The sequence below is a fragment of the Ciconia boyciana genome, chromosome 8 (assembly GCF_034638445.1).
Source record: "Ciconia boyciana chromosome 8, ASM3463844v1, whole genome shotgun sequence".
Lineage (NCBI taxonomy): Eukaryota > Metazoa > Chordata > Aves > Ciconiiformes > Ciconiidae > Ciconia > Ciconia boyciana.
Window position 1 is genome coordinate 36,229,779 of NC_132941.1, and position 22,578 is coordinate 36,252,356.

The 22,578-nt window shown below is 36.3% G+C and overlaps 1 protein-coding gene across 5 annotated transcripts in view; it reads left to right on the plus strand.

Annotated features, from left to right (window-relative positions):
- The window catches only part of PARG (poly(ADP-ribose) glycohydrolase), a 74,940-nt gene that overhangs the window by 41,125 nt on the left and 11,237 nt on the right, over positions 1-22,578 (plus strand). For 4 of the 5 annotated variants that reach the window (XM_072871220.1, XM_072871221.1, XM_072871219.1 and 1 more), the window contains 6 exons: positions 7,264-7,343; positions 9,794-9,854; positions 10,517-10,592; positions 12,882-13,029; positions 18,579-18,657; positions 19,470-19,578. In XM_072871220.1, the coding sequence (XP_072727321.1) occupies positions 7,264-7,343; positions 9,794-9,854; positions 10,517-10,592; positions 12,882-13,029; positions 18,579-18,657; positions 19,470-19,578 (553 nt within the window). Of the gene's footprint in view, positions 1-7,263; positions 7,344-9,793; positions 9,855-10,516; positions 10,593-12,881; positions 13,030-15,301; positions 15,428-18,578; positions 18,658-19,469; positions 19,579-22,578 lie in introns of those variants that run through there. The other variant, XR_012043939.1, reaches the window with a different exon arrangement.

Consider the following 22,578-nt stretch of genomic DNA (forward strand, 5'->3'; position numbering starts at 1 on the left):
AGTTAGCATCTTATAATTTCATCAGTCAAGTATGAATCTGATGTATTTTAAGACTTCTAAATCACCAAAACTGTTTCTCTAAATAGGTTTATAATGCTCCAAGTTACTTGCCACAATAAACAAAAGTACAAAATGAAAAGCGTAGAGAATAGAGATATGGGTATATGTGAGTGTCTGAGACAGAAAGATAGTTTTTGCATGTAGATTACCAACAAAGTTACATCACTCAATTTTTTGCTTATACAAATCTTAAAAGTCACTATTTAATCTAAAGATGAAATCCTATTTAAACATAAGGGTGTTGAATAGTAAGATGTTCTTAAATAACTTTGAGATGACGATAGCTCATACCTATGACACATGACAGTAAATAAGAAATTGCCTATGAGGTTGAATTATTGAATGAATTGTTTTTCTCCTACTTGACGCCAAAGGAATTCAAAAACTCTAAATTACTTCCTGTATAAACAGAGAAAAGGAAGGTGGTTTTAATACAGAAGGATGGAATTCATGTTATTAAGTGGAAGAGACATACACTAGGCACCAGAAAAACAGAACGGAGGTTGGTGTACCTAACTTGTGTAAGGTTGTGCTACATTCTCCTATTGGGAAGTGCAAGATCTGGACAGTGGCGTTCCCTTTTGTGCTGTCAGAGAGCTGGTTAATTTGCCTGCCTTTAATCTCTCTGGGAGGAATTTCTCATCTGGATTATTCTGCTTTTGCTTTATATAAAGTCCAAATTTCATGAATTGAAGTTTTTATATTCTGAATAGCTTTACTTTTAGTTTCCACTTAAAATATTTTCAATGGCTGCACGACTTTCTAGTAAGGGTTTATATTTTACATTGTATATGAGAGTTTCCTATTTTAAATTTGCTAAGGTTTCCTCATCTTACATTATGTAATCTATGTTTAAGTATTTAAAGCTGTCTAGGGCAGTGGTCTCCAAACTCTTTTGATCACACATACCTATCAGTAAAAAATTTTTGAGCAAGCACCCCCAATATATACATATTTATTTACTTATGAATTACATGTGCTGCAGTACTAGTATATTGCATTCTAAAACATGCACAAAAAAGAAATTAAAAAAGGATGAGATAAAGATGAAATAAACACTATTTAAAAATATTTTTTTATTTGATGAATGGTACAAAAATATTTTCTTCCTGCATCCTAGTGGATTGTCTTACATACCCCCTGGGGTGCTTTGAAGACCAGAGTGGGCCTGGGGTATTGCTATTGACAAAATACAGGTATGTAAGCAGGAATGAAACATTGTGTAATTCATTCCTCTTGATAAGGGGGGTGTAAATGGTAGCAATGAAACACTTGTTGCAGCTCCATTCTTCACAATAAGTCCTTGACCAGTAACTGACTGGAACTATCTTCCATCTTTTTCATTGAAATGAAGCTTTAGCGATGTAGCACTCTGGTTTAAAAGGCAGATGAATATTTCTGTATGGAGGGGAACCCCACCCAATACATAATCAATTGAAACAGCTTTCTCAGAAAATACTTCAGGCAAAGGATACAGGTAATTAATGTAATTCCAGTTATTCCTATATGGTAGGCTGAATTGCTTTCATGTATTTAGAGAGTGAAAGAGATTGTTCTCTATCCTGTGCAATCATGTGATAAGCACACATAATGATATACACATTCCAACTCTTACGTGATGAGGTTCTCTCTGTGCACATTATTGCATACAGATTTGCTAGACATTAGATACGCTAAGCTCTATAGGTAGTCCTTAATATACGTGACTAAGGTTACCTGGAGCACAATTGAATAAAAATGTCAAATATTATTGTGACAGAACCCTTACTGAAACAAAGTGTTTTGATCAACTGTGCTTAGCATTGCAAATAAAATCTTAAAAAAATGCTTCACTATCATACTTTATATGATACTGTTTTTGCAAAAGGGAGAGGTGGTTTTTTTTTTCCTTCTCTTTGTGGAACTCCACTTTTTTTTTTTTCCGGGGGGAAAAATTGCAGGAGAAAGATGGAAGAGATGCTTCTTGGGTGCTCCCCAGTGCAACCGATGTAATCCTAAATGATGAGTTTATTGTGCCATTCAACACTATATTATTTTTTCCTTTAGGGGTCCATGTATCAGTATGAAATTTTAGTAGTTTCCATTGAGATTGCCAGCAATTGAGAATGCTCAGCCTTTTAATTAAAATAGCCCTCAATCCTATGGAGAGTAATACAAATTTGACAGTAATATACGTAAGCATGGTATTTCCACCCCTACATGTATACATCAGATAAGCTTAGGCTCTGAAATGCAACAAGATACAAAAAGCAAGGTGCTTATTTTATTCTTTTTTCCAAGTGTTTTGTCATTCTATACATTAGACTAAAGCTCTGCTTAGTGATTAACTCTGTTCTTGAGATTGAAGGTAATGTCTATTCATTATTTTCATTTCTGCCTTAACTTTCCATCCTTCCCCCTGCTCAGTCCCTTTACTGGGTGAAATTAATCTGTCCCTACTACTTCCTTGTAAATCCTTCTTCCACTTTTATTTGTAGGAGAAAAATGCTGTTTTCATAAAATGTCTTGCACTTGCTTAGATGCTGTTATCTTTAGTGAGATCACACTAAAATACAAGAAGGAATAAAAGTGTGTCTTCAGCTATAGTAGTAAAGAAGAAAGGTACTTTTTAGTGCCTGTGGTAGTTAAGGAAAAGCACGTATAGTTAATTGTGGGGACCGTAAGTATAAAACTGTGTATCCACACTTTTCCGAACAGCACATGTGAAATGCTGTGGATTTATGAATGGGAAGTATTCTTTGAAGTATGATCCATACTGCAGTTTTTTTAATATTGTTACAGCGGGGACAGCTTTATGAGCCTTATGGTAGGTTCCGATTTCAATGTAAAGACATGATTATACTCTTTGGACAGAAACGTTCAAAGGAAGCCCAGCCTGGGGATGGGAAGATACAGGCTGGGGATGGAAATACCAATATGAAATTATTTAACTGGGAGGTTAAACCACGTGATTGTAATGGTTCCTTCTGCTTGTAAAAATTACTGGAGCCAGTTCAAGTAACATCAAGGGATCAGTTTAGCTCCTTGGAAATGAAATTTTACAATAAGCTACGGTATTTCAATTATACCTTAATTGGAAACAATGTATTTCGGTACTGTTTACTTAAGCTGGTTCAAGTTTCCCCCAGTAAACTATGTGCATGCCAAGGCTACTTTTGTGTAGCTCTTAACATTATTAAATCATGTTGAAGTTGCATCATTGGAAATGCACCCTTTGAAGTACCTTGCAGATTTGCTGCTTGCCTCAGCACTCAAAGGATTTAGGAGCAGGTTCTTTAGAGCTTTTGACTCCAGCTTTCTAAGGTGGAAATGTTGGTTGAAAATAAGACAATTTTGAGTTTGCAGTCAATGAGACTACAAAAACCAGAATATTGATTACGCTTTTAAAATGCTTTTTTCCACCCTAAAATTTTAGGAAAACGCTAATGCAAAACAAATGCACACATTTTTGTAATAATTATTGAAATAGTATAAACTATTGCCTTGTAACTTTACTGTATGTTTACTGACAGTTGTTGAGTAAATTTTTAAATATTTTTTACGTTTTCCCAATATCAGTTCTTATTATTTTTAATATTTTATTTCTCATATATGTATTTCTCTTCAGCGCAATTGAATTGTCTGAATATTTGCTTTTTATTTAGCCATAATGACTTTAACAGTCTACTTTGTGTTTATGACATTGTTCACACATCTGCTTTCTTATGTTTTTAAATCTCTGACCTTGATTCCTTGAATACTTAAGCGTATCTCTATAGAGATCTTTTCTTTGATTAACATTGCCTGTACCCTGGCTTGGAAGCTGGAGAGTCAGAGATAAACTTGCAGCTGTGTTTGGTGATCAGCCCTGCTTTCTTAGCTCCTGTATCTGCTAAATTGAAGTTAGCTGCATGGCAGTGGGAACATCTTGTACAAAGCAAAACAGCTTACATATGCAGTTGCCAGTGATATTTCAATTACTTCGACTGAAAGTGGGCTTGCAGCGCTTTGCATTTGATTTACAGTGCACTTCATTTGGATGAGTTCTTTAATAGGAATTAATGGGTTTTGGCCTTGGGTTCTTCTGTCAGGAAATTGATTATGTGGTTTCCACTTATATTTTTGGGTGTTTTTTTTAGTAGGATCTGTGTCTCAGAGCTTGAAGAAGAATTTTATTTAATATCTTATTGATGCCCTCATCTAGCTTTGTTCTTCAAACTAGAGATATTTGCTTCAGAAATAAAACTTCTCATAATGTTGCCTAATTGATCATTTCGGAAGTAAGATTTAAGGTTAAAACGTTCATAACATTGCCGTGTTATATCCTCACTTAAATTAATGGGGCAGGACCGGGCCATTTTCGATTGTTGTAAATATCACTTGCTTTTACTGTTGCATTCACAAAGGTGACTGGTTACTTTGCTGTGCTTGAGAAAGCTTGGCTGCTTTGAAAGGTTTGGGTTTTCTCTTGTGCTTTTCTTTCTTCTTCTCACTTAGTATAGCTTGCTGGAAGTGTTCTGAAACATTGATGTCATTGTGATACAATTTCTGTGGAAATTTAAAAAACATATGAAGCAGTCAAATTCAACTGAGTTAATATCAATAACTTTAATTAGATACTAAGAGGGTTTAAACCTAATTTGTAGCCCACTAAAATCGGTGAGGATTTTTCTACTGGTCTGATTGGCCTTTAAAACAAATTCCTAATGTTGTAAAGCACTCTCACTTGAAATAGCTGAAGACAAGAGTTCCTTGGTCTGGTTATATGAAAATATGCAAGTAATGTACTAGTGTTTTGTATTTTGCAAACATATATATAATAAAAAGCATGTTTGCTGATAGCCATTTTCAGTTTGCCACTAGCTCACTAATAAAGGTAAATTCTAGACACAGAAAATATGAAGTAAATCCAAATATATTAATCTAAGACATGGTGTCTTCAACCTGCCATAAATGGCTATCCTTTTATGAGTGCGCTCTGTTTTGGACAAACATTATTTGTGGTGGATTCAGTCCTAAAACGTGTGCAGGAGTGGTGTTGCCTGCTTTCATTTTTAATAAATACATTTTAAAAAATTTATATTTCTGTATTTAACAGTGGATTTGCAAGAGAAAGTACAACATGTCATAGCAAAGAAAAGCAAATACTGTGAGGAGGAGAAGTGATGAGAGCTCTTGGGCTAAATGCTATAAAAGATCTGATGCATGTAGTTACTGGATGGATATAGCTAGTAGGTCAAAATACAGATAATTTTGAACGCCACAGTGTTCTTCTATCCCCACTGTATGGAGTATCCCTCTACAGCAAGGGATGCATGTGCCAGACCCCAGAGTTTTTCAAATTCTTTTGTGCTGCCCTGTGGTTTTTACCCAGCCATATAGGGCTAGAACAGAAATACAGATATCTCTTCTCATTATTGTAATTATAGATGTTGTTTTGGGAATATTTATCTGCTGTAAATGAGATTTTTCAGAAGCAAATCAGCATTACTCTAGCTTTGATCCCAGAGGAGAAAGAAGAGAGGTCATTATCACAGCTTTTAACAAGAGAAAAGACAGGCCAATGCTGAACACTTCAGTTCAAAAAAAAAAATATTTGGTTGAAATTCCCTACTTGACAGAGTGACTGCATTTTGGTGAGTAATTGTAATGGATGAAACCAAGTTCATCTGCCTTGCCCATTGCCTTTTAGCTTGATCTGACTTCAGGCATAGTTTTTCCGGTTCCAGACTTCTCCTGCCCAGCCTGCCAGTTGTGCCGAATCATATATCACCTTTGTGACATGAAGAACTCTCTCCTGAGAGTTTGCAACATAAGCAAGATTTCAATTTGATGTAAAGAGGCAAAAAACTAGTAAAGGCATGATTGGGCTAATAGATAAATTAGCCAGTTTAAAAGATTCATACCAAATAAGACTTCCAGGTAAAAGGTCAGAGATAATTTATGCATTTAGGCAAGGTGTGCGTGCGCCCACATACACATCAACTCTTTCTTTTATGAACCCCTTATTAGTTGTGCAAGCACAACCCCGTGATAGAACTTGCATATTGGCCCATTTTAAAATAGACTGTATAAGTCTGGAGTTTGCCTTCTTAAAGTCCTGATTGATTATTGAGAGAACAAAAAAGTTTTCATAAAACCTTTTTAATCTTTTTAAAATTAGCTTCTGTGACTTTATATAGATTTTGGATGAAATTGATCTCTTCAGCATGTATACTTCATAAGAATTTTTAAATACTGAAAAAATCTAGTTCACTTCACTACTAAAAGCTAAATTCACCTGACAGCATTCTGGTTTTAAAGGCAGGTTGTCATTCCAGTACATGGAAAGAAATGAATAATGTTGTGTCATTCCTTTACTTAGACTGTTTATGGGGGGGGGCGGGCGCTTACCTCCTTGGGGCTTTCACTGTATCAGACATCTTTTAGTGAACTTCCTACTCAAAGGATATTATTTCTGAAGTCGCCGCTATTCTTCCTTCCAGATAAATTCCATTATGTGTTGCCAATAACAATGCCTTGTCACTTTGTTGGAAGTGAAATTAAGTAATGCGTGTTCAAGTTGATGGAAGATGGATGATGCAGTAAAAGTATTTCAGCTAACCTTAAAAGAATACATTCACTTAATGGCTAAAAATAGGTTGCTTCTTTTTAATGCTTAGGTTTTTACAAATGAATGTTAGAATGCCAGTAGTAGCCCAGTGGATGAAGCCATTTCTCTTGGGGGTAGGTTCTTTTCTTTAGAAATGCTGTTGGTGCAGTGCAACTCTTGAAAATTATATGGTTGCATTAATTCTTCTCTGCAACTCACTGAGCTGAAAGTAGGGTAAGACATTTGGATCTTTGGAGTGCTCAACATACATGTCTTCACCCCTCAGTCACTCATTTTAATCCAAGCCAGTCTGTTGCAAATAAAACAAGTAGCTTTCCTGGATGTTTATTTTGAAATTATATTTTTTGATACTACAAAATCTGTATAAGTGAGATGGGCATTCACTTAGCATCTTCAGCAGAAACTTAGCAAGTGAACGAACTTGTTACTCCTAAAGACCCGTGTTACAGAGGGGCTGTCTAGAGAGCTCTTTCTACAGTAGAGTGTTTAAATGCAAGGCTAATTGAAACGTGCATAATAGTTAAAAAATCTAATCACAATTAGTAAGTATCCTAATTACTATGCACTATATCCCTGAAATCTAATTAATTGCTTTTTTTCTTGTTTTTCAGATTGTTTGAAGGACGGTCACCAAGGAAGCCTGAGAAACTTAAGACCCTTTTCTGCTATTTTAGGAGAGTCACAGAAAAAAGTATATCCTTTATTCTTTTTTTGAGCTACAAAGCAGATACATGAAAAATTTAATCCCATTAAATTTAGAAATGGCTATGCAGCACTATGATGGATGTGTGTATCAAAAGCCAGCTTGCTAAGTACATGGATACTCATATTCATGTCACTTCTCATATAGATGATGCATGCAATTAAATTTTTTGCACGGAGCTTATTCTGTTTTCTTTTTTCTGAGATATGTGTATGGGGGGATGTGTAAAATATAGATATATTTTCACCCCTCTATATATATATGTGTGTGTATATATATATAAAAACTGTGTGTGTGTATAAATGTGTATATATAGATATACATATGTATAATGTTTGTAGTACATGCAACTACTTGCTGCACTGCATCAGAGTGAGAATGTAGAGGGAACTTAGCACCGTATTTAGTCATTAAAATCACAGGTTTAAAGATTCCGAATCACACTTCAGATTTTCTGCAGTATGCACATTTAGTGCTTTGACTATAACGTTTGTAGTTCTGAGGGATTTTCCCCTACTTGTGTTGATATTTCAGGTTTTTCCCTTCTATTCTCCCAAAGTAAAGTTGTTGTGAAGTTTGCCCAGTTCAAATACAACAAGTGATAGTAAGACATGAGATATCCCCAACTCTTTTAGAAGATAGTGCAATATTTTCCTTAGTGTGCATAGTCAGATCTTCTGTTGTTACCATGAATTTGAACATCTGCATAAGCTTTCAAAAACAGATTTATTTTTGTGAGAACTGTATCAGAGCTTATATATTTTATTTTTGGGGACAAAGAGGTTTTACTGCAGTAGCGTACATCACATCTGCAGCAATATCCTTATTATAGTATTTTTTTAAAGAACTTTTTCTTTACATGTTTTAAAAGAAAGACAGCTTTAAGCTATTAAATATAAAAATCCCTTTACTTGGTTCAGTTTGTTTTCAGTTCATCATTTTAATTCACCACAAATTAAATGCAGCTACATCCTGTTTCAGCTATCAAACTTTCAGCAATGTCAATGGAACTAAACCTCTGAGGTAAAAAGTAAATTGTGATCCATGTGTGGGACTGAGAAGAAATACAGTGTACTAGCTTTTTTTTTATACTTGAGTAATAATGTTTTCATGCAAACCAAATCCTAAATTTACGCAGCTGTCCCTGACCCCCTGTGCATATGGAAATCTGTTGGGAACATGCTTTATGAAACTATCATATTAGATTTCTTAATGTTATAACTTTAAATATTATTTAATGAGATTCTTGAGTGCTCTTTTCTTGAATTAAAAATTCCTATCATACCTTTAAAAGACCCCATTTCTTGTTCTTTTTTGTCCAAGGAATTAGTAAGACTGAGGTAACTTAGCTCTATAAATTACTGTAATAATTTTGCAACTCTTTTTATTGTAAATGGTAATTGAATTCCTTTTAAAAGAACACAGTGGAGACTATATCAGCTGAAGGCTTTGTGCTCAAAAGGTGGATGCTTAATTTGTAAAATATCGCCACTGATACCAGAGTTCCCTTGTGGAAAAGCACTTGATTACTGAAAGCTGTGCACTTTTTTTTTTAAGAGCAAGCAACCCTTTTTTTCCCTAAACCCCTATAATTTTGAAGAAAATCATAGGATTATTTAAGGCTTTTGGAAGGATATGTTTGTGCTTTACATACTGTTTTGAATGTTTTTCACAAGCCAGCGCAGTAGACTTACTGGAGCAAAGAAATGAGTCTCAAATGAAGTTTTTATTAGGACGACATCACCTAATAAAAGGGTGATTATTTTCTTTCTGTTGCAAAACTGAACTTTTTTGAGTAAAATAAGGAGAGAAGATGGTAATGCATCCTTCCTGCAATGAGCAGTGGCTCCTCTTTTTCTCTTGAGGGCAGGAGTTTTTCTCAGTTGAAATACATTGAATGTCACTAGCATCCTGGCAGGGCTGCAAATGGCTTGATTTGGAATCCACTAATGTTGTATCTTTATTGACATAGTAGGACTTTCTTGGAAATATGAGCTGCTGCTTCATCCATCCATAGGTTGAGTACTCTGCATTGCCTGTTGACACTGAACAGTAGTCACCTCTAAAGGTTCACAATTTCTTTTTTCTAAGTGGCAGCACATTTTACTTTAACTTCAACTATTGAGTCTTTCTAGTAGTGTTTACAGTTTAAGTGAAAATCACTTAAGAAATAGTTTTTCCTTGATCTGGAAAAAGAAAAATACTCAAAATCCAAAGGGAGAAGAGAAGTGAATATTTTGGTCTTCATGTTGCTTGTTTTCAATTTGAGCGTGGGCTGTCAGGGGAAGATTCAAAGCTGCTCTTGAGGAAAGTTAAGCTCTTGTGTTTCTGCCAAGAATGATGTTTGTTGTAATTTTAAAAGCTTATTACTTAAAATAATCTAAGGACTAAAGCTCCAGCAGTTAATACATTTTCCTCTGGGGTTGGTTTGCCTGTAGAACCTACGGGATTGGTGACGTTTACAAGGCAGTGTCTCCAGGAGTTTCCAGATTGGGAAAGGTAAGTCAAACATCCTGTTAATGTAAGAAATTTCTTAAATCAATGATAACTGAATCCCATTCATACGGAATTGATTCAGGCCTGGAAGTACTACAGAAAACTGTTTGGTATGGATTGTTATGGAGAGAAGTAGAGAGGGAAGTGGGTGAACTGCCTCAAGTAGTTTGAGTGCCCTGAGTTTTCCAGCATGTTTGTTTGCCTGTGAAGCCAACAAGTCTTAAGTGAATTTTTAAAACAGTAGCACATCTTTGGTGCTGTTGCTTGAGTGGGGAAGAAAGAGAGAGATTACTTCATTTCAGAAATGACAGGAAATATGAAGTATGGCTGATAACCAGCATGAAAACACAAGTATTGAAGCTTTCTTGCTGGTTAGCAAGTTAATGTGGGACAAACTTGTGTGAAAAACGTAGGACTTCAATTTCAAGTTTGGGGTTTTATGGTGAAGGAGGTGGAGAAACCGAACAATTGACTATGTTAAACCTTCACACATTGTTTCTGAAAGGCAAATGCATTTTCTTTAATCCATCAGGGTTTTTTATAAACCACTTTATGTTAAGGTGTGTAAGAAGTTTGGGTTTGGATGGGTTTTCTTTTAAAATGGATGTCTTTGTGTGGAGATTCTGTAATCATCCTTTCTGTACAATATTTTTCCTCAATGATAGATCTCAGAAAAAACTGTCTAGATTGCATGTCACCTATGAAGGCACCATCGAAAGCAATGGACAAGGTATGCTACAGGTAAGCGCATATAACTAAATGTGGCTTTGTCATTTTTTTGTCATATTTTTATGGTCTGACAGCTTAATGAAGTTACTTGTTTATCCTCAATTGACTTAAATGACAAGATGTTATGCAGTGTAAAAGAAACATCAAAATTAATTCCATGGGCAGTCTTAGTACTGTCAATATTCCCCAGCTCATCTAGGTTTGCACATGTACCTGGTACAGAAAAAGCTGACAGAAAATCAGAAGCCCTGGACAGCTTCAGGTCTTTTGGTTCAAACCAGGATCAAAGATTGACAAGATAAAAGTTTCAAGCTGTGATCTTGATGAGTTGTCAAGGGTTTCAGTTTATTTTTAAAAAATTATTCTTGTGCCCCAGACAGTGACCAGGTCAGTGGTTCAGGAGATTTTCTTGCTGCTGCCAGCACCAGTGTTTTGGTCTGGGAGCCAGTCAGCAAAAGAAATTCATAAGGAGGATGTCCTGTCCATATCTATAGCAAGGAACACATTTGAGTTTCCAAATTAGTCGTTTGGTTTTTGTCTTTCTTTTAAAAATAAATAAATAAATAAATAAATTACAATTTCTTTAGCCAGGAACAAATGCTGCAAAGGAAGAGGAGGAGGGAGAATAGGAGGACTTCTTTTCTGCGATGCTTTTTGCTCAAACTTTAAAATGTCTCATGACTTTATGAATCTTGAGCGTTCAAATGTGTACTGAAATTATTAAGAACTCAGCAACTGCTCAGTAATAACCATTTTTCTGGTGTCTCTCTATTCAACTATACTGTAACCTCAGAGGTGAGAGAAGGTTGAATTATGCCGTTTCATGTACTGTTTCTGTTGCACCCTGTAAAAGTAAGTATTGCGTAGGATGTGATATTTTTCCTCCTGGCTACTTCAAGTCTTGCCAAGCAAGGTATCTCTGCTCGGACGAAGAGCGCTCACTCCAGGAGGGAGCAGGATGACCAAGGCAAGGCAATGCAGGAGTCCACAGTGACCCCAGCCTCAGCAGGCAGGCGCACTGTCTGGGACAAGCGGAGCAGGGATGGTGACAATAACAGTTTCTGCTGACAGGCTGGTGGTCATCGGACAAAGGCAAGGTGATGAGTCAGGTCACCAAGGTCAATCCTAGACATCCGGCCAGCAAATGGGCATCAGCAGAGGGCAGGGCTGGGCGCGGGCCCATACATGATGTGTCTCAGGTGAGGTCCAGGACAAGGGGGGTGTGTTTGTACGGGGGCCAGGGGCAAGGATGGGGGCCCAAGGTGAGGCTATTCAGCTCAGTTAAAGTGCATCTGGGGCCCTGAGGCACTGAACATTTGGGTAGTTTTCATGTTACTTTTTTGTATCATAGTCAAGTTCAGCAAATCTTAAACAATTGAAGTGTGTTGGTATTTCCAGGATAGACTTCAGGAACACTTGCTGTTGTAGTGGCTGGCTCTCTGTGTGCTTTAGACTTGACTTTGACTCCTGAATCAGTTTGTAATCTACGCAGATGTTCACGTCACTCCAGCAACTTTTATTCCCCTCCTGTAAATGTGCTCTCATCAGCTATCTAAATAAAAATGAGTAAGAAGCTAATAGCGTTTGAAAGATGAAGTGACTTTTTAAAATTATAAATTTATATGGGCAGTTAATTTGTATAAATAGTAATCTCTTTATTGGATAAACCAAATGGTTTTAAAACTGTTGTCTGTATAGCAATGTAATTTGCAAAATATGTATTATTGCAGCAAAACAAATAGAGTCCAGACCTTCTCTGTTTCAAGCAGAAATGTTAATGATCAAAATGACTTGCCTTTTGCAAGTGCATTTCAAGGAGAATTCATAAGAGATTCTTTTAGGTACAGAACAACTGGTACAGGGGCAGTGCTAATCTAAAAGTGCTTCAGTGTGGGCAGCTGGGGCAGAATGCTTATTAAAGGACAACTTAATAATTCTTCAATGTCCATAAAATGCAAAAAGAATACTGTAACTTGCTGTTTTCATCTTTCACATTTACTGAAGTGTGTTTTATTCTTAAATACGTGCTCTTCAAAGAAAACCCACAAAACTTGGATTCAGTGCACTTGAGATGCAAAACTTTATTTTGCTGTGTAATAGCTCACTTAAGTTTTCTGAGAAATAGAAAAAAAAAGAGAAAGGCATGCTGTTAATCAGGTTCTGTCCTGCTGCTTGTACTTTTAAGCGATAGCAGCAGATTTCAACAGAATTCTTGAAATTTTTACAGGACTTCATTTACCTTGGTAAATGAAAGGATTTTATGCTGTTTGCTTATCTCATAATCCTCCTGAATTTTGTTAGGTTGATTTTGCAAACCGTTTTGTTGGAGGTGGTGTGACCGGGGCGGGACTAGTACAAGAAGAAATTCGTTTTTTAATCAACCCAGAACTGATTGTATCGAGGCTCATCACTGAAGTCTTGGATCACAATGAATGTCTTATCATCACAGGTTAGTCTTTGCAGAAAATGTTTCACATCTTATTCTGGTTTTATATATAGAAAACATATTTCAAGTTGAAGTTTAGTATGTTTAAATGCTGTAGGGATAAAAACAGAAGAAAAAAAAAATCAATATTCATTTGATAAAGAGCTTCCTTCTTCACCCCACCTCTTAAGACCATAAGGCTGCTGTTCCAATAGACGTTTTGTGAAGGAAACAAATAAAAAAAAGTGACAGCAAGCAGACAGAACTTTTTTTATCCTATATAAATGTGTTTGAGGACTCAGTGTCTTTAGGCCTAGCTAGCTAAAGACTACTGTTGGGCAATATAAGTAAAAGCCACAATTACCAGCTATTAGCTGGTAATGCTTCTGTTACGTTAAAGCAGGGTTTTTTTTCTGTTCCCATCTGGAATTTGTGACATTTGATGTGATCAGTAGGATTGAAAACTGAGAAGAGGAACTGCCCTCTGGTTACCAAAAAGGGGAGGAAGTGGAAGACGAGAAAATCAGCATCCATTAAAAAGGGTAGAAAGTAAGGAAATGTCTCTTAAGGATTTTGATCTTGTAAGTTACGAACATGTGTTTGTGTTACTTGTAAGTTAGTTATGGGTTCATAATTACAGCATCAAAAACTAAATGCTTCTCCGGTATGTTGTTGAGGGGCTGCGTATGGAGATGTCCTTTCTGTCCAGTGCTTTGCTGAAAGTGTTTTTCCTTTTGTTTCCACTGCTGTCATAGAACTTGGAATGTTTTATTATCCATTGGATCAAAACAGTGAGCATCAAAACACCAAATGTCACTATTAAGAACTGGAGAGGCCCAGGTCATGCTGTGTGTGTCTCAGTTCTATACATGGGAACACAGTGAGCATTTTTCATGACTGAAAAATAAAATGATGCTATAATTTTTTTATTTACTCTAAAGAACAGCTATAAAGAAAACTTATTTGATCGGAGAGATCCTCTGGACAAATATTGTAATAGATTATGTATATTTTATATTTTTTCAGTCTGCTATAGTAAAAATACTGGTTTTAGTTACCTGAGCTGCTTCAACAGTCAGGAATTTGTACAGGTATTAGAACACATTTCTTGGAAAAGTCTTTCCAAAGCACTTCTTTCTCTTGCATGCATGCACAGTAGAAATTTGAGCTTAGATCTTGCAAATCTTACTCTGTCCTGAGCTATTGATTTTACTGGGCAGAGCATCTTTTGTTTTCAGTCTTATACTTGGTAATCTTTTTAAGACAGTGTTTTATTTTGTTTTTCTACCCTGCCAAAATTAATGCCTTTTCTGTGAAAACTTTTTGATAAATTGGCTTTTGTGATTACCTTTTAAAAAAAGAAGTCAGAAAATTCTTGGCCATCGCTGATTTCTGTGTGTATTTTGGATATGATACTATAACAAGATTAACATATTGAAGTACTGTCCTCCGGGTGAGGCTCTTCTGGGGAGGGTAAAAACAGAGCGCGGCTATCACTCTGTGTAATAACTGATTGGGGGAAAACACTAAATGAATGTTTTGAAAGACCTTCTTCCATTCTTCTGTAAAAACTAGTAATTTGGCATGAACAAATAAAGGTGAGGATGTGTTTTCACTGTGGCAATATTTTCATGTTCTTGATTACTTTATAGTGTTTTGCCATTAGTATTTGTGATAAGGTGTTCTTCTCTAATGGAAATGGCCATTGCATCATTTTCATTTCATCCCTGGAGCTCTTCCACCTCAGTTCTTAGCCAAGTCTCCACTGTGTGTCACAATCCTCTTGATAAATTACATTCTTTGTGATGCATCTTGACTCAGCGGCCTAATGGGTATAACTGCGTAGCTTAAATTTGCAGAAGAGTCTGAGAAATTGGAGAGAAATTAAATTTGTTGTGATTGCACAGTATCTGGTTAAGATCACTGCTGTAATGAATATGGAACTGGTCATGCAAACAGTCAGGTTTTTCAACACAGACATCTGCCTACAGAAATGTCAGCAGCAATACCAAAGATTCCCACAACTGCATTTCTGGTAGATCTGTGAATAAGTGTCAGAGTTTTTCATTCAGTTTTTTTTTTTTCCCTTCCCCCCCTTGAGTTCATGTATACTCAGGCAGTGTTAAGAGCAGGTGAAGCTGTGTTCCCTGTTTGCTTTAAATCTACTGAATGGCCAGTCCTGACTGCATCTTAGCGATGCATTTTCAGAGACTTCTAAGCACATTACCCATGCAGTAAATGAGATCAGATATTGGTTCAGCTGAAAACTTACTCAGAGGGGAAAATTGTTTTTCAGCTGGATTTAGCAGGCTGATCGTGCCACTGTCTGGAGAGCCAGAAGACTAATGGTGGTGCAAGATAAGGATCAGAAGAACTGGTTGAAAGGGAGAGAAGGACCTTCCTCTCACTTTTGGCAGTAAATGTGCGTTTATATTGGTGACTACAAAACTATACTCTTGCGCTTTTCACATGTACTCCTTTTTATTCAGTGCTAGTCGTACTGCTGCTTCAGAGACATAATTTCTAGCTCGTAAGAAATACTAGAGGGACAGTATGGTGGGTTTTTTCCCAATCCCTGGGAACTTTATAATGCCATACAGATCATATGCAAATGAAAAGCTAGAGAAAAGCTATGGAGCCTGAGAAAGGTATATTTATTTTTAGTAATAATTGCCACTCTTTCTAGATGGATGAGGTCCCGTAAGCAATAACACTTGGCAATTTCACTGTTTGTCTGATGCTGTAACTATTAAAAGTTTCACAAAGAATGTATTTTTGAATGATACTTGTATATACTTTCTTTTGACTTAAGGCTTTTTTAGTTTTTGTAGCTTGTTTTTAAAGTTCTGATGGAACTGTGCTATTATGCTGTATTTGTGGCTCGGATTTTTTTACCCTTTTTTTTTTATGGGAAGAAAAAAGATTCACCAGAAACATTAGCGCATCCAATTTATCCCGTACTGCTTCTGTTCTCCCAGCAACAGCAGTTTGTATCCCAGTAGTTCACAGGCAAAAATGCTGCCAGTTGAATAACCATTTTTGTCTGAGAAATTTCCAGAGCTTCACTTTATGAAAACCCATTGATTTTCATTACTTTGGGTTTCTGGGACATGAGTTTAGAGTGCGTGTGATTTCTTTGAGTTCCTCTGTTATTGATTTTTTTTTTTTTTTAAATATATGTTTGTTTCTTTCCTGGTGCTTTCGTCATCAGATACTGCACTTCCATAAAAATTAATGAAAACAATGAACCTTGAAAAAGTCAGCTTAATACTTTGACTGTCATTTAATCTATCCTGTTAGTGTCTTGATAAGGTAGTCTTCTCAAAGTGCTCGACACCAAAGGAAATGCTTCCTTTTCAAAGTTGGAAGGGCAACTATCTGAGCAAATAGTAAGAAAAGACAGACACTTTTTCCAAGCATATCAGTAAAACTGAATTTTACCTATGTCAGGAAGAGCCTTACTGAAGGTTGATAGCCTACAATTCGATTAGAAGGCTGACTTCTGAATATTTAAGCTACTCACAGTTGTCCTTTGTATGAGGGCATGGATGTGTGTGAATATATAGGCATATTCTGCCATCACAATTTTGGGGACTTTGATTTTGTAACAGGAAGTGAATTCTTGGTGAGGAATCTTTCACCATCCCACTCATTTTTCATAGCAACTTTTCAAAATAGCCTTGAGTGGAATTTGTGTGCCCTCAGTATGGTCAATCATCTAGACAAATCTAAATAAATAATGACTGGGTAATAGGGCAGATGAGTTAAAGAAGTGCTGATAAGTCTTTTCAGTTAAAATGAATTGGGCTAAATGGGGAAAATGTCTTGAAGTATATGCATCATTTTAAACAGTTTTTAACAGCTTGTGTTTCCTATGCTTGAGACTACTGGAAGCAAGCATTCAAATTCCCTTGTCAGATGAGGTTAAAAGTGAATAGTTTTGTTTCTGATTGTTCAACTTTTATTTTATTTTTTTAGAGACTGAAAAACTTTGAGATTAAACATTTTTATTCTCAGAGTATCGCAGATCTGTGCAATGGTTAGGCATTACTCTTGTCTTAGTAATCAGAGGTTTTGTGCTGTCAGCTTACATGTCTTTCTAAAATGTATTTTTGCTGTTATATTTATAGGCAGAGCTGGTGTCACTGTTTTTTATTAGGGGTTACTTAACAGTTCTCTTCTTACTCTTATTGTTTATAACTTGTGCCAAACTGTACCTGTAGGAGGTGAAATTTTCCAAACAAGGTATTCTTTTCAGTCCTCTACTTTTTAAATTCAGCTGTTGCAAGCTCAAAACGGGAAAAGTTGTGATTTTGCTGTGGTGTTACTTTAGGAGTATTTCTTTGAAGCATTTCTGCATCCCCAGGTTTTAAAGCAAGGTCCTGAAGTTCAGTAAAACGAGGTGAAAGGCAGCCTTTTAGAAAGGTTATGATCCTTACTCTCAGTTAAAATGCTGCTCCTCTTGGTCGTGGGATAAACCTTTGAAAAGGAGTTGTCATAGCAGAGCATAATGGCTAAAATTACTGGAGTTCTTAATGGGCTACTATCTTACAGCCCTTAATGCTTGCCAAGATACTGTGTGGGACTTCTTCACAGAGCAGCCAAGTGCGTTCCAGACCATGGTTTTGCGGGTCCTTGAGCTTTTATAGAAAGCTTCTTGGTACTGACCGCTGCAGCTGAGAGCAGTGGCCTTTCAGTCCGTTCAGTGCCGTTAATTGCTGTGATATCTGAGAATTCGTGTCAGGAACCATAGTGCAGAAATAATGCTGAACAAATGTAAAACAAAACAATAACAAGGGAAAGAGGTGTATTAGGCAATGAGACTAGGAAGCTTAGCAGCCCTACCTATCCTTAGGTAAGGTTGCCTTCAAGAGGCTGTAGGGCCACAAACTGGGTAACACTGGCGTGTTGGATATCTGCTTGGTTTCTGACCATCAGGGTTTTCTTTGGCTTTATGGATTTTAATTTTATTAGAGAAATAAAACTTGTTAGAGAAATAAAATGTATAAACATATAGCTCACCACATACACTTTTGAATCTCTTTATATTTTGCTTCTCATGTTTCCTAAACTGTCAGCCCAGATGTTTGCTAAATTGTGATGAAGTAGGGTTGCCACGTTTTCAATAGTGGAGTGACTATTTTATCATCATGTTTACAGGTAGTAGCCTCAAAAAAGAAAAAAAGAAAAGCAAAATGCTGGTGGTGCAAAAGCTCACAGTCTTTGTTAACCAGATATTAGCCAGTAAAACTTTAAAGATGACAGACAGTTTATTGAGAAGCTATTGAACTTGAGAGTGGCAAAGTTGGAAACTATCTTCTTGTTATATACTGGACAGCATACACAGATCTGCACTTGCAGTGTTCTATGGTGGATGCTACACATCTGTGGAAAAGAAGCTTCTACTCGTTACAAGAAGATCTTGTATTCTTGGTGCAGATCTGAATCTCTATTTTCCATTGCTTCTGAGAGATGTGTGTTCATTTGGAGAAGCAGCGATTCCTATGAAAGATTTGCCAAGTGGAAAAATATGTACATATTTTGTATGTAATGTGGAAAATCATTTGTTTCAGGTACTGAGCAGTACAGTGAGTATACAGGCTATGCAGAAACTTACCGGTGGGCAAGAAGCCATGAAGACAAGACCCCAAGGTAAAGTTCCACATAAATATTTCAAGTGAAGGAATAAATAAATGTTATAGATTTGAAAACTTGGTGCTTTAAGTATTTCCTAGCATTTGCCTTAATAGAGAATTTGACTGTTTGATCCTGCTCTCTTCAGTAGAGCCAACAACCTAAGAAAGTTATCTCATATTAATAATGAGATATTAATGCTAATAAATGGTACCTGCCCATATGTCAGTTCTTAAACCAACATCTTTTACAGTTATATGTATTTAATCCAAATTTTTGTTAAGATACTGACTGAACTGTGGATTCCTGTGACTCTGTCACAAGAATTTTTACTATGATACCTCAGGTGCCACAGTGCAGCTGATGTGTGGCAAAATAAGATTTAATATCATGAATCTGAGTAGAAAGCTCTGAGCTCTTTAATTTATTTCTCCAACAATGTTATCATAGTGTATACACAAAATTATTCATTTGGTATAGAAACATACACAATGTACTCTTATTTAAATGTTGGAGGAAGTTAGAGAGCCAAAATGCTTTTCTTTGACCTAACTTAATAAATAGTGCTACATGATTAGATTTGTTTCACGTTTATGCCCAAAGTCTAGACAGAGTATTTCTAAATTTATAGGGAGACCTGTCTCATTTCTGATGCTGCTTTCATTCCCGACCCATAAAGAAAAGCAGTGCTCCATTGTCTGTTATGAACTCACCTTTCTAGCTTCTTCTAACAGAGAAGCTCTGCAGGGAATTGCTTATTTTGGATCATGATTATATGGCCAATATTAAACAACTAATGTCATCTACTTGTCTCCTCCCTCCAATTTTAGGGATGAATGGCAGCGACGCTACACTGAAATTGTTGCTATAGATGCATTTCACTTCAGGCGTTTCCTTGATCAGTTTGGTCCGGAGAAAATTAGAAGAGAGCTCAACAAGGCCAGTAACTTCTTACAACGGCCTGCCGTCTAATGTTTATAGTACCTTTTCAAATATTTTTGTATTATCATCTTCAGCTAAGGAAGTTCTTGCTTAGTTGTGTCTCTTATAAAAGGTGTACTTTAAGGGTTTTGCTGTCCAATGTTAAAGCAGAAGCTTGTCAAACAGAATGACTCTTATCGTTTGATACACTGTTCAAAGGTGTATTTTATTTAACTTCCAAAAATATAAATGAAACTTGGATCTACATTTTTTTTAACTCTTCCCTGTGCTGCTTCTAAATTCTGATTTTAAGTTCTCTTCCCATGATTGGCTCTGCTGAATCCTACTCAGCCCTGCAGTCGAGATGGAGAAGGGGGTGCCTCATGTTTTAACATGGTGCCAGTTCATAAATATGGTGCCACTTGCTTTTCTTCCACCTTTCTTTTTTGCTCTTGGGGTATTGCCATATTACCTGGGAGTCTATCTTTTTTGCATATTGATGTCTTCTTGAGATCAGATCCAGCTGTTCATACATCTCCTATCTTTATTTGCACAATAGCTGTAAGGGCTGTTGCAACTGAATATGTGTATATACATGCCAGTTAGACCTTACAGTGATGGGGGTGTTCCGAAGACTGATACATCAGGCCAGTTTTAATCCTTTAAAAAAAACTTTTAGACTGACATTCAGAAACAGAACACTTCCTACTAATAATTCTTACACATTCTTAATCACTATCACTATGTATTCAAAGCAATCAGTCCTTGACCTTACCCTGCGTTAGCTGTGTGTATAAAAAACTGCATAGTTAGCTCTAATGGCTGGGGTCCTTGATAGTCTTAGTCATCAAAGTTGCCAGGCTGAAGAGCTCTTTGACAAGGGAAGCTGGAACTGCGGGGAGTATCTTTTTTTTTTTCTCTCCCCTGCCCTCCCTAATTTGGGATCTTGTCCTTAAATAAGATATTTTGAGTTTCTAGATGGTTCCCAGCCCTTGGTCTCTGCCCTGGACTATGTGCTGCATGATGTTTGGAAACATGGGGTTACTTTCCCAAGCCATGGCAGGGGCTTTATCATGTTGCATGGCTGAGACTTTCACGTTATTTGTTTTGCTTCTTGCTTTGCTGTTGCTTCTTTTCTTCAAGCTAAAGCAGTCTTTTCCCAGCTCTTGAGGTTGTACTTTTTCAATGACTAGTAATTGCCATCAGTGAGCTGTTTATAGTTCTGAGGCCTTAGCTTTCAACCTGTGCCAATGTTTTCAAGGCCTTTGCTGTTATCCCATGCATAAATTTATCTCCTAACAAGAGATGCCTGGTAGCAATCTCCAGTTCATGTGGCAAATTCTCATAAGTTAATAAGAAGGCAAATGGGCCAGAATTGAGGGCCTTGCATGGCTAGTATAAGGCATAGGTACTGAAAGGTCTGTGGCCTATTATAGCAATGGCAATGCTATTTTTACTGGGTGGTTGAGTACGAGAAAGCTTGTACAGTTATACTATATTAGTGTGCTTATATTTGGGTTCAAAACATGCTAATGATAAAGTCTGCTTAGTGTGCTTCTATGTTTATAGATGCAGTGGGCCTCTGCTTTAGCTAGGGTGTTAAGTATAAGGGCACAATGCTACTGCTGTTAAAGTCTCCTGCTTTCTGTAGTATAGGAGGGTATAGAATTATATAGGATGCATTTTAAATAAATTCAAACATAGGGCAGTGTGTTCCTTATTCTCAGCTGGAAAGGGAATATACCTGAAAGCTCATCTTTTTTTTTTTCTTTTTTTCCTTCCCCCCCCTCTCAGAAATGAAGTACAGTGCTGAAGGACTGATTTAATTTAGTTGTAAAACCTTAGCATCTTGACTAAAGTAACATTCATCAGCTTGTTTCTTCATGGTTGGTAATGAAATTAGCCCTGAAAAAGACAGTAAATAAATTTTGTAAACTTCAGTTATATCTTAGTACAAAATTCAAATTACCTACTCCAGTGAATTTATGATCTGCCTACAATTTTCAATATTATTGATTTGGTTTGGATTTTTTAAAATAAATTATGGTAGATCCATGCAACTCTTATACATTGTGTCGGTTTGGCTGATGTTGTTGGAGGACTGATTGGTAGTTAAAGAAAATTTTAAGCTTGAGGTTAATTCTCTGTTTACTACAGTAAAAATTTAATTAAGTTTATTGGAGGTTCTATAATATTTTAACAAATCAAATATTTTTGAATGTACTGTGGTGGGTTTTTTCAGTTTGATTTAAAATTAATGTTAACCTTAAGATTTTTCTGTGGGTGAAAACAAGTTGATGGAATAAGCTGCGACTCTATTTCTATTACGATTTAATAAATCAGGATCCAGTAAGCACAGTATATGCACACAAGCTTTGAAATACGAGTGTATTCTATATTAGTACACACAGCTCAGCTTCCAGAGGTTCTTTTGTTTGTCTGTTATTTTGTTAGACATTAGGAAATGATTGAAACAACTTAAAGTGATTCTTCTTACAACTTGTATTTTCTTCTAAGCCTTTATGATTTCTCCTTTATAAGATCCTTTTGTCTTAAAGAACCAGATGTTCACTCTTGGTTAGTTTTCTCAAAAGGTAGCTGTCTGAGGCTGACCCTTGTTTCTGGTTTAACCCATACTCAGAAAACAAGATTGTCTAAAGTCAGCTGTTCAGAATAAGAAAAAAAAATAAATCATTGTATCTGATTTCAGCATTAAGATTTGCAGATATATGGGTAAGAGATGTCACTGTTTCATCCTTGCTAGCCCCTTGAGATTATTGCCTAATACTCTCACTAGCAATAATTTTTCCAGTTGCAAGTTCCACTTTCCAAATCCTAAGGAACCAACTGACTAATAATTGGGCTTGCAATCCCACTCATAAATGTCATTAAGCCTATTTTGATAGTCAAAGATTAAAAAAAGCTACAGCTTCATATTTGGCAAGAAATGCTTCCCTAAGAATTATGGTATGTAGAACAGTTATGTTTCAAACGGTGTTAACTGTGAGAACTATATAT